At 35.5% G+C, this 12311-nt stretch overlaps 1 protein-coding gene, 1 long non-coding RNA gene and 1 pseudogene across 2 annotated transcripts; all 3 read left to right on the forward strand.

The window, feature by feature from the left end:
* The first annotated feature begins 1574 nt into the window (after positions 1-1574).
* LOC147930563 (uncharacterized) lies at positions 1575-2063 on the forward strand. Its single transcript, XM_087476933.1, has one exon. The coding sequence runs from the start codon at positions 1575-1577 to the stop codon at positions 2061-2063; it is 489 nt and encodes a 162-aa protein (XP_087333059.1).
* Positions 2064-3611: 1548 nt separating this feature from the next.
* On the forward strand, positions 3612-4966 carry LOC104733555 (glutathione S-transferase T2-like; annotated as a pseudogene).
* Positions 4967-6064: 1098 nt separating this feature from the next.
* Positions 6065-7651, forward strand: LOC147930564 (uncharacterized). The gene is made up of 2 exons (XR_015575625.1): positions 6065-6935; positions 7193-7651. It is a non-coding gene; the product is annotated as an uncharacterized LOC147930564 (long non-coding RNA).
* Positions 7652-12311: the final 4660 nt, after the last annotated feature.

The following is a 12311-nucleotide window of genomic DNA, read 5'->3' on the forward strand; positions in this document are numbered from 1 at the left end:
CCTAGAAAAGCGGCTCAAACTCATAACATCTCAAGCAGTGCAGAGGAACCAGGTTGCCTTCATTCCTGGCAGGTTACTTAGTGAAAATGTTCTGCTGGCCTCAGAGCTTGTAGCTGATTTCAAAAAGGATGGTCCAATCACTCGGGGATGTCTCCAAATAGATTTGTCCAAAGCTTTTGACAATGTTGACTGGGGCTTTCTAACCAACATACTTACAGCTCTGGAACTCCCTGCAATGTTCATAACTTGGTTAGTGACATGCTTTCCACACCCTCCTACTCAGTGGCATTCAACGGGGAACTAACAGGATATTTTTCGGGAGAGAAAGGACTAAGGCAAGGAGATTCTATCTCGGCTCTTTTGTTCACTTTGGTCATGGATGTTCTTTCTAAGCAACTGGATGAATCAGCTTTAAATAGAAGATTTCAGCCTCATCCCAAATGTCACCATCCACTCATTACTCATCTCAGCTTCGCAGATGACATCCTCGTTTTCTTTGATGGAGCAGAGGAGTCCTTGACCGAAATCCTCAAAATCCTAGAACAGTTCAAAGTCTCCTCGGGTCTCGGGATCAACCTCTCCAAATCCTGTCTCTACCTTGATGGAAATAACCGAGACACCATCAGTGAGATGGCACAAAGGCATAATCTATCCTATGGTTCACTTCCCATGCGTTACCTAGGTGTTCCCCTCACCCCTCACAAGCTCCGTCCATCTGATTATCAACCTTTGATAGACAAGGTACAAAACCGTATCTCAGGGTGGACAAGTAGACACTTATCATTCGCAGGGCGACTTCAACTTCTGCAGTCTGTCATAAAAAGCACAATAAACTTCTGGGCTTCAGTTTTCCTGCTTCCAAATAAATTCTTGGAAAAACTTGAGAGCATTTGCAATGCTTTTCTGTGGAATGGAGTTGCGTCCTCCGCTCGAGGAGCAAAAGTGTCTTGGGAAGTAGTCTGTTCGCCAAAAGCCTCTGGAGGATTGGGTCTGAAAAGACTGGTTGACTGGAACCAGGTCTTTGGTCTGAAAATGATCTGGCTCCTTTACTCTCAAGCAGGTTCCCTGTGGGTCTCTTGGGTAAAGCAGCACTTGATTCGAGGCAGAAGCTTTTGGGATGCAGATTTCAGAACAACCGGCAGCTGGATTTGGAAACGGATGACTAAACTCAGGGTGTTGGCAAGGCCCTTTGTGCCCTGCAGTGTTGTCTCTGGCGCTCAAGCTTTATTTTGGCATGACAACTGGATAGGTCTTGGTCCTTTACTGGATATCCTTGGTGAATCTGGTCCTCGGGTTACAGGAATAGGCTTACTTGCTCCGGTCAGAGCTGCTTCAAGAAACAATGAGTGGCTCATCCCTAGGGGAAGACACCCTCTCGTGCAACTATTTCGTACATGCCTTAAACATCACCCGCCCCTGAGTCAACTATAGGCGACGATCAGTTCTGCTGAAAGTTAACTCAAGATGAAACCAGCAATTCCTTCTCCACGAGTAGAACATGGAGACATCTCCATCCTGCAGGACCTTCAGTCCCATGGTTCTCCCAAGTCTGGTTCAAAAATCACATTCCCAAGATGGCTTTCATGGCTTGGCTAACAGTGCAGGATAGACTGACGATCAGGGATCGCTTGCGGAGATGGAACCTTCCAGTCCCAAGCAATTGCCTTCTATGTCAAGCTGGTAATGAATCGCGGGACCACTTGTTTTTTGATTGCCTCTATACTAACAACCACTGGTCAAGTTTCTTTGCTCAATTTCAACCGCCTTCGAGCCCCGCATTCGACAACCTTCTCAGCTGGATCAAAAGGCCAACAGCAAATCCAAAACTCAACACCGTCTGCAAACTCGTTTTCCAAGCCTTGATTTACTTGATCTGGAAAGAACGAAATGCACGTCTTCATAGCTCTTCAATGCGATCAGAGTCACAGCTTCTACGGGAAGTCCAGCTCCTTCTCCGTAGGAAACTGCTAGGCCTTGACCGCAACCAAGGTTCACACCAGTCCGCCAATTTGCCCCACGACTCCTACCTCGCCATATGGTTAACTTACTTTCAAACACCATGACTTTTTTAAATACTCACTATGTTATATCTGCACTCAAAAAACTCCACAATTGTATGTCTTCTATTCGATGTTTATTCCGGATTTATATAAAATATAACCGATATTTTTTTTAAAAAAATAATAATAATAATTGTTGAACTTGATTCTGCAGCACACATTCGATGAATCGGAATAAACATTAAACTTTGTGACATTTTGTAAAAATTATAATAAGCAAAGGCTAAAATACATTTGTTCACATGTCGGCTAAATGATGTGAATTTTTAACCCTAAATTTTTGTCATCATATTATGAGCAATTGTATATATATAATTTATCTTGTATATATTTCAGCAACCGATATTATTACGGAGATGAACAAACTACTTGATAACCGTACGTACGTATAGTTAAAACCATTTAATTATCTACGATCACAAATACAATCAAATTCAAAGGACTTCAATTTGCCTTTCTCGGATCTTGAGACTATATTTTTCAAGTTAAGACCTTCTCCATCGAGGGTTGTTAGAGTTTAGTAGGAAAAAATTAAATCAAAAGAAAAGAAAAAAATTGAAGGGAACCTCTTATTGAACAGCCTGAACTACGTGTCCTTATTTCGTTGGTTGGGCTGTAAAATATAAAAGGGTAAAAAAAAATTTAAGACGCAGACCACCATTTTATCGTCTCTCAGTTTCTCTCTTTCTCCCTTTCTCTCCTTCACTCGCGATCGAAGTCTTGATCCGACAAAAGATGTTTGCTTTAATTGGAGGTTATAGAATCAGTCTCGTGTTTGGTCGGAGGCGATTTGACGCGGCTGAGATCTTGGTGGAGGCGACTGTAGCGGCGGCGAAGTGAATCGTCGTGGAGGTTGTATTGGAGGCGCTGCAAAGGGGAAGGCGATTCAATGCTGGAATCAATCCGATTGAGAGTGTAAGTTTTTCAGTTCAATTGTAAGATTAGGTTTACAGTTAGGTTTATTTGATTTTTGATCGCAAATTAGGGTTTTTGATGTTTGTTCGAAAATTGGATTCTTTGTGTGTTTGTGTTCCGATTTATAATTGATGGTTTACACGGATTAGGATTCTTGGTTCTTTGTGTTCCGATTTGGTCTGTTTGTGTTCCGAATTGGTGTGTTGTGTACCGATTGATAAGTGATGCTTAAACTGGGATTAGGGTTCTTGAGAACCATGTGATCCGATTTGGTCTGTTTGTGTTCAGTTTTTTGGTTTGTTAGTGTTCTGTCTAGGTGTGTTTGTGTTCCGTTTTGGTGTGTTCAGTTTGTGTTCTGTTATTGGTGTGATTGTGTTATGTTATTGGTCTGTTTGTGCTCTGTTATTGGCCTGTTTGTATTCTGTTATTGGTCTGTTTGTGTTCTGTTATTGGTGTGATTGTGTTTGTGTACCGATTGATAAATGATCTTTTGTGTTGGTTAGACATGATTGTAGAAAACAAAGTATATTGTTATTGTTCGATTTAGATTGTAGAAAACAAAGTATATTGGCCTTGTTTGATATTCATTGTAATTTGCGGATTGTGATATATGTCTCTATTTTTTTTTGAGGTTAAATGGGGACAAATGGATTGATGGAAGTACATGAGTATAGAGTCTGCTACCTGTTCGGCTATGAAGGAAGGTATTTTAGCATCGTCCTCTTTTTCTTCATTTAATTTGGTGTTATTTTAGGTAAGAGTCGAGTCTCACATTGATGATATTGCTTTGTTTGTTGGTTGTTATTAATACGTTTAGTACTTGCCTATTAGAGAGGTCGACATCAAAATTTAACTATGATGGTTTGTGTTATGGTTGTGAAGATGTTTATTGTGTGGTTGTTGTAGTGTAGGTTAAAACATAAATACAAAATTTAAAGCAACTAGTTGTGAAAGTTAAATTCATCTAACTAACATTATAAATTGAAAGACTTGATCCTCATAGTAAAAACACCAAGTAAACACACACCACACTATTAACCGTAAAAACTTCTTCTTCAATATCCCTTAACACATGATATGGATTCAGACGACTCCATGAATCCATATCGTCCGTCCCAAAGCTTCTTCAATCTGTTAACCAGTCAACCCAAAACCTCGAATACACTCATTGTGAGAGTCCATGTTCGGAGGCTCCATCTGAACCTGCATCTCCTCTAGAAAACCGGAAGTCAAGGAATGCATGGTTACCTTCTGATGATGTCATGCTTGTTAGCGCATGGCTCAACACTAGCAAGGATCCGATCAGATCCAATGAGCAAAGACGTGGAGCATTTTGGGAGAGGATTGCGGATTACTATGCGGAATGTCCGAATGCTGAAGGTCGGCCAAAAAGAGAGGCTCGTCATTGTAAACAGAGGTGGGGGAGGATAAACGACTTTGTCTGCAAGTTTGTTGGTTGTTTCGAAGCTGCAACAAGGGAGAAGTCTAGTGGACAAAACGAAGATGATGTGATAAAGCTAGCACACCAAATTTACTTCAATGATTAGAATCAGAGGTTTACCTTGGAGCATGCTTGGCGAGAGTTAAGATATGATCAGAAATGGTGTGCTAGCACATCATCTAAAGTTAATGGAGTGAAAAGGGGAAGGGTGGTGGGTGAGGATGTGTCCGCACAACCTGTGGTTGATGTCAAAGATGAACCACAGCCCCGTCCTCCTGGTGTTAAGGCTGCAAAGGCTGCAAAGGGGAAGGCTAAACCGGCTGTGGAGGAGGATGGAAAAGCTTTCTTGGAGTTTCAGCTGGAACGTGTTACGCGGATGTATGACATGAAGCAAGCGGATTTTGCTTTGAAGGAGAAGGAGTTCGCTATGAAAAAGGAACATAGCTTACATGTGATGTTTGAAGCTCTCATTGCTAAAAAGGATTCACTTATTGAAACTGAAAAAGCCCTTAAGGAAAAACTAATTAATGATTTGATGTCATCAGGTTGAATCTTTGTGTTTTATTAACTATATTTGTAGTGTTCTACGATATCTTGTGTTTGGAACATGAATCGGATGTATGCTTATGTTCAAGGAATCAGATGTATGCTTTTGTTGAATATGTTCTGTTTTATGAATTGGACTAAGTTTGTAAGTTGAATATGTTCTGTTTTATGAATCGGATTAAGTTTGTTTGTTGAATATGTTCTGTTTTATGAATCGGACTAAGTTTGTTAGTTAAATATGTTCTGTTTTATGAATCAGGTCGACCAAGAAGTGGATCTCCGTGACAGTCCCTCCATGTTCCCGTGAAGCGTAAAGGACAAGTCCGTGATAGTCCCTCCATGTTCCCGTGAAGCCATTGTACTTTACCACATATTGCTTACAATTTTTGTGTACCACATATTGTCAAGTCCGTGACACATATATCTCATGGACTTACACATTTTTTGTACTTCTACCACAAGTTGAAAGGTTCTTTTTATACCACATATTATTTACAATGTTTGTGTACCACACATTTTTTGTACTCAAGCTATCATCTTTTTCTATATAATGATCAACCCTTCATAACAATACATATCACAAGCATTTTCCTATTACTCTCAAAACCAACCAAAAAAAATTCCTTCTCTTTAGTTTCCTTTTTTTACAATGGCTTCTTCTTCCCATTCTTCTTCCCAAAATGATGTTGATGACATACTTGATGAATGTTTTAATCAAACATGCGATTAAATCACCAATCATGTATGGCAAAATCTTCTTACTCCACCAATCCAAAGTCAACCACCACCTAAACCAAGAAAAAAGTGAATTCACATTGAAAGAAATCGAGAAGTCGCAGCTGACCACTTGTGGAATGATTATTTCAGTGAGGATGCTACTTACCCTCCCAACCTTTTCCGTCGCCGTTTTGGAATGAACAAGCCAATATTCATTCGTATTGTGGATAAGCTTGCAAATGAAGCTCCCTATTTTTCGCCTTTGAGAAGTTTAGGTCTTACTTGGTGGGCTCCAAAGTAATAGTGCACACGGTTGGGTGGCCTGCTGCTTCGCCCTCGTCGCCTCTGTACCCGAAACAGATGCGCTGCGCTACCCAGCGTATTTAGGAAAGAGGATGGCACAGTGGTGCTATCTAGCCCTTGTTTGTCAAATCTGGGGGGATTTGGCTTCTTTGGAAAGCTCACTGGATTCAGACCGTAGGGAACCGTAGCATGGGGGGGTTTTTATTTTCTTATGGATTAGCGGTACGATTACGTATGATGCTTGCTCTGAATGGAAGAGGGACCCTTTTTTTTTACCCGGAGCAGTGAGCCTCCCAATTTGAAGTTTTTTCCTGGAAGTTTCAACCTTCTTGACTATGACGTCGCCAAAAAGTGGCGGAATGCTTTCGAAACCAATTCACTTGAGTGAGACAGAGGAGAGTGGAGTTGGAATCGCCGTTTTCGTTTTCTGGAGTACTCAGGGCAGGGAGACAGGGCGCCAGAAGTACGGAAGTGACAGAGAAGTAAACCGCTGAATGACACGGCATTCTCGTTCAAATATAGGCCCAGCTTTTACGTACAAAGAAGAGATGCTACCGGAAAGTTGGGTCTGTCTACATTGCAAAAGTGTACAACAGCAATTCGTATGATGGCATATGGTGCTGGAGTTGATGCGTTTGACGAATACCTCCGACTTTCTGAAACCGTGGCGCTATCATGCTTGGAAAATTTTACAGATGCAGTCGTAAATTTATTTGGAGATGAGTACTTGAGAAGACTCACACCAGCAGATCTTCAAAGACTACTCGACATTGGCGAGTTTCGCGGATTTCCCGGCATGATAGGAAGCATCGATTGTATGCATTGGGAGTGGAAGAATTATCCCACCGTATGGAAAGGTCAATACACCCGCGGATCTGGAAAGCTCACAATCGTTTTAGAGGCGGTGGCTTCTTATGATCTCTGGATCTGGCATGCTTTCTTTGGACTACCAGGTACATTAAACGATATCAATATTCTTGACCGATCTCCAGTCTTTGATGATATTTTGCATGGTTGAGCTCCTAAAGTTAAATACAGTGTCAATGGACATGAGTATAAATTGGCTTACTATCTGACGGATGGTATTTATCCAAATTGGTCTACTTTTATCCAATCTATTCCACTGCCACAAACTCCAAAAGGCTCTTTATTTGCAAGACAACAAGAAGCTGTGCGTAAAGATGTAGAGCGTGCTTTTGAATTTTTGCAGGCTCGATTTGCCATAGTCAAAAACCCGGCTCTTATTTGGGATAAGGAAAAAATTGGGAAAATAATGAGAGCGTGTATCATACTGCACAATATGATAGTAGAGGACGAACGAGATGTGTACACTCTGTTTGATGAAACTGAATTCGCACAAATGGAGTCAAGTAGAGCTTCAGAAGTTGACTACACGCTTCCAACACCCAGACCTTCATGTGTCTCTACTATGCTCAAGAATCGAAAGGATGTTCGTGATCGAGAAAAAAATAAATGCTTGCAAGATGATTTGGTTGAGAATATTTGGGCAAAATTTGGAGCAAATCAGTATTAAAATTAATCATTCTTTCCATTTATGAATTGTACTTCGGTTGTAATATGTATTAATGTTTTTATTCTGTTTTGTATGTTTGAAAATTAACTAAAATGCAATATTTTCTAATTTTATAAAATCTTAAATGTTTACAAATTTATACCACTTCTATTCTATTTAAAATTTTTAAATTTTAAAAAATAATATTTTCAAAAATAAGAACCTATTAATGGAAGAGAAAATTTTATCTAAGAGATCATGGGTCCTTATATTCAAAACAATACACAATTAATTCATAAAAAAATTAAGAACCCCCTTATTATAGCCTGCCGATAATTATGCTCTAAATACGTTAAATTATATCCTAAGTTATCTTGAACTTAATTCGGCTAAAATATGTAATTAACTATCAAATGAAAATGAACACGCGTCAATAAAGATTGTTTTCCATTTGTGTAGAAACTAGGTTTCCACAATGAATTTGTTTAGGGAGGGAAACAAATTCAAGGAAGTAATCTCTCTAAAAAGTCGATCTAAGCTTAGAAATTGAAAAGAGGGTAGATCTCTCGAGTTAGGGTTTTTGCTAAGAATAATATGAGAACTGAATTAATGTATTTGATACTGGATGATTTACAATGGGGAAGTCTCCTCTTATTTATACATGTCCATAGATTACATAACATATTAACTTTCCTTATCAAATGAACTAAGATAAGGAAAGTTGCTTCATTCTTCGAATCGGCCGCCAGACGAAGTGGAAGTCGGTTCTTCTTCCTCAAGGCTGGACTTCCTTCATCCAAACAGGCCTAAAATAACCTAATTAGGTTCTTAACCGGATTCCCGATTAAATAATCGAATTATCTTTCTGGTTTAGTTCGGTATGTCGAGTGTGCTAAATCCCGCACCAATAATTTGCAATTTTAAAAACCAACGAACAATACTTCTATGTTCTCACCATATATCTTACAATGATTGATATATTATACATATATGGTGGGTATGATACTGAAATGGAAATATATATTTGATTATTGGAGCAGCTCATGAGCATATTCACAAAAATATATATTATAAAACAAATTAAAACAATAGAAAGTGAAATTCTTGTTATGCATTTCTATTCGCAGAGAACATAAAAAGTTGGTATTCGTTTCTTTAGTATGTATCAGGTGCCATTATTTATGTATCCCATCAAGTTCAGCTGTTCAGGTAGAAACAGTGGTCTATATTTAAGATAAATTATGTAAACGTTAAGATTTCATTATTCAAAAATATCATCAGAGGTTAAGCATGAACGATAAGTTTTGTAACACGCACATACGCTGAAATACACTTACGTATTTATATGTGTACACATCACATACGCTGTAAAGATATGAATATATTAATATAATGTAAAGTATGTAATGAAGTGGGACATGTTCATGTCTCTGTCGTCCGTATAAATGCATAGTGTAGTGAAGTGAACCATGGTCAAGTCTCTGCTAACCTAATTGATTGGGTCATCACCTTAAATATTCTTAAAAGTATTTGTTTTTTTTTCTTTGTTGAACAAATAAAGTATTTGTCTTATATCCGAAAAAGAAACCATCTTTTGATGTATGCTTTGATTGCTTGCTAACACACCTGGAGATGTTCTTCTTGAATATATTCTAAATTTTGGTGTCATCGACGTGTAAAGTGTTTCTGTTTATATATATTTATCAAGGAACAAAATGACGTTACTTGACTTTGTGCTATCAGTGATTTATTGGTCAAATTAATCACCAAACCCCAATGCAAGATTTAATCTTGTGATTTCAAATCACCAAATGACCAACCATTTATCTCAAAACTTTAACAAGTACTTGTTATTAACTGCTTTATGAAGACACATGTAGGCAACTTAAGTTTTCAAAATAGACTATTCAGCTAGTTGCTTCCTAAGTTTATGAAAGTTATAAAAAGGGTCCCTATGAAAATAGCTATGTATTAATTAAAATGAAATAAAAATATCATGTTAACAAAATACATACACTCTCTCTAATCCATGAAGAATGTCATTCTAACATATTTTACATAAATTAAGAAAATATACAAAAGTTTTAATACACTAAATGATATTATTAAAAATGTGTTTTAAGTGCTTTACAGCAGCTTCATCGGTTAAGAAACTCTTTCGGATATCTTATAATATTTTTAATATATTTTTTTTATAATATTAAATTTTAAACTGTGAAAATAATTAAATTAAGGGGCATTCTCAAAAATGCCCCTTTTTCCATACCCCTTTTTAAAAATACCCCTTCATGTTGACCATTTTTAAAACTACCCCTCTTTATATACAAAATGACCAAATTACCCTTTTTTGAGTGACAACAAGAATGTACAGTCATTAAAATCGAAAATATTTTCCCGCCAAAAAAAATTCCCGCCAAAAAAATTTTTTTCCCGCCAAAATCGAAAATTTTTCCCGAAAAAATATTTTTTCCCGCCAAAAAGAAAAATTTTCCCGCCAAAAACGAAAATTTTCCCGCCAAAAATATTGAAATTTATACCTTTTAAAAACATTGTAAACGCTTTTAAAAGTTTTTAAAAGTGTTTACAAGGTTTTTAAAAAGTTTTTAAACACATTGTAAACGCTTTTAAAAACCTTGTAAATGCTTTTAAAAAGTTTGTAAATGCTTTTAAAAAGCTTGTAAATGCTTTTAAAAGGTTTTTAAACACCTTGTAAACGCTTTTAAAAAATTTAAAAGCGTTTACAAGGTGTTTAAAAACCTTTTAAAACCCTTTTAAAAATCTTATAAAAACTTTTACAAGGTTTTTAAAAACATTGTAAAAGCGTTTACAAGGTGTTTAAAAACCTTTTAAATTTTTTTTTTAAAAACTATTTGAAAACCTTTTATAAACCTTTTAAAAACCTTTTAAAACTTTTTAAAAAATTTGTAAAAGCGTTTACAAGTTGTTTAAAAAACCTTTTAAAACTCTTTAAAAAATCTTGTAAAAGCCTTTACAAGGTGTTTATAAGGTGTTTATAAGGCTTTTATAAGGTAGAAACCTTATAAAACCTTGTAAATTTTTTTTGGTGGGAAAAATTTTGGCAGGAAAATTTTTTTGTCGAAATTTTTTATCAAAATTTTTTTGACAACAATTTTTTTGGCGGGAAAATTTTTTCGAAAAATTTTTGGCGGGAAAATATTTCGGAAATTTTTTGGCGGGAAAATTTTGTTTTTCTTTTTATTGAATAAAATAATTTTCATCTAAGGGTAAAATGATCATTAAAAATTAAAAAAGGGCAAAAATAAAAATGGCCAGAAAAGAGGATATTTTTAAAAAGAATATATCAAAAGGGGCATTTTTAACAAATTCTCTTAAATTAATTATAGATAGACAGTGGCAAGAGAATTTATTAAGACATCTAAAAATAAGAACCGATCATAAATCTTTCTCCTACTTTTTTTTTTTAGTGTTAAGATACTCTTCTAAAAACTGCTAATAAGGCTGCTGTTATCAAATATATGTATCTTTTTTTTGTTGTATGTTGACCAAAAAAAAAATGTATCTTGTTTTATAGATAGATTAACTATTATCAAAGATTTGAGTTTGACATTTGAAAATGAACATAACACCACAAAGTTAAAGCTTTACCAAACGTTTTTAATCCACTCCACCGCTATCATGGTCCAAAGATGACCTGATATTGTCCACTCACTAAAAATAAACGAAAGTAATTATAAGATTGTTTAGAAATTTCGAATACAGAGAAAGCTAATAATATTTTTTTTTAAAGATTATTTTGATATTCAGGTCCATGAACCGAAAGCATGAGTTCTGCATTCATCCATTATTATAAACATAGAGTCTTAGATTAATTCTGGTTCACGAATTTTACAATGAGATACTAATACTAATACTTTTAATATAAATTTTCAACTTTCACATAATTTTTCATATTTCTTTCAAATATCTAATAAATTATATAATACTCTATTAATATTTTTCAAACATCTAATAAATTATATAATACTCTATTAATACAAATAAAAGACTATGAAATTAATTTCACATTTAATAATGTATAATTGTTGTATAATTGTCTGCTATGTATTTAACATAGATCTTTGGTAATTTTTTAATTAATAGACTTAATGTATTAAAATTTAATAGTTTATGAAAGATGATGAAACACATGGCAGCTTTTCAGAAATTGGATTTTGTAGAAACCTTACTTTATTATATAAGATATAAGATACCAATAATAATAATATATAACATTGTTAAGAATGACAAATTTTATCTGTTTAGAAATTAAGAAAATAAAAAGAAACACCATTTAATAGTGAAATCATCATTATAACATCATCATTACCCTATTAAATGTGATAATGACAAGATCCATTTCAATGTTCTAGACTTCTAAGTTACAAGCTATATAGCAAATGATTAATTTAGGTTGCCAGATTGGACATTCTATTAACAATCGAATATAGGAATATTCTATCTCCTAACTCCTATTTACGATGATGGACACGATTCATTTGTATAACTGTATCTAAAAAGTCAACTAAACTTGCAATACATGAACCAAATATATATACGTTTTTTCACTAATTTGTTTTATCGAATCACATACTAACGAATTCTAAATTACACAACTGCGCAAAGTGAAGATTGTAGTGAGTACTAATTAACAAAAATGTATGACCATCAGACCATAACCAATATTACGTTGTAATAAGTCAGTTTTATAATGTCAAATTAAAAATTTGATGACGGTAATATGGTGCTGATTGTGTAATATCGCTTGTTAATTTGTTATGTTTTTTTCTTTCCCTCT

Source organism: Camelina sativa, chromosome 12, assembly GCF_030686135.1.
Source record: "Camelina sativa cultivar CO46 ecotype springtype chromosome 12, ASM3068613v1".
In the NCBI taxonomy this organism is placed as follows: Eukaryota; Viridiplantae; Streptophyta; class Magnoliopsida; order Brassicales; family Brassicaceae; genus Camelina; species Camelina sativa.

What these genes read in the sequence shown, in the direction of transcription:
- LOC147930563 (XM_087476933.1), top strand. Translation starts at nt 1,575, where the DNA reads ATGGCTTTCATGGCTTGGCTAACAGTGCAGGATAGACTGACGATCAGG.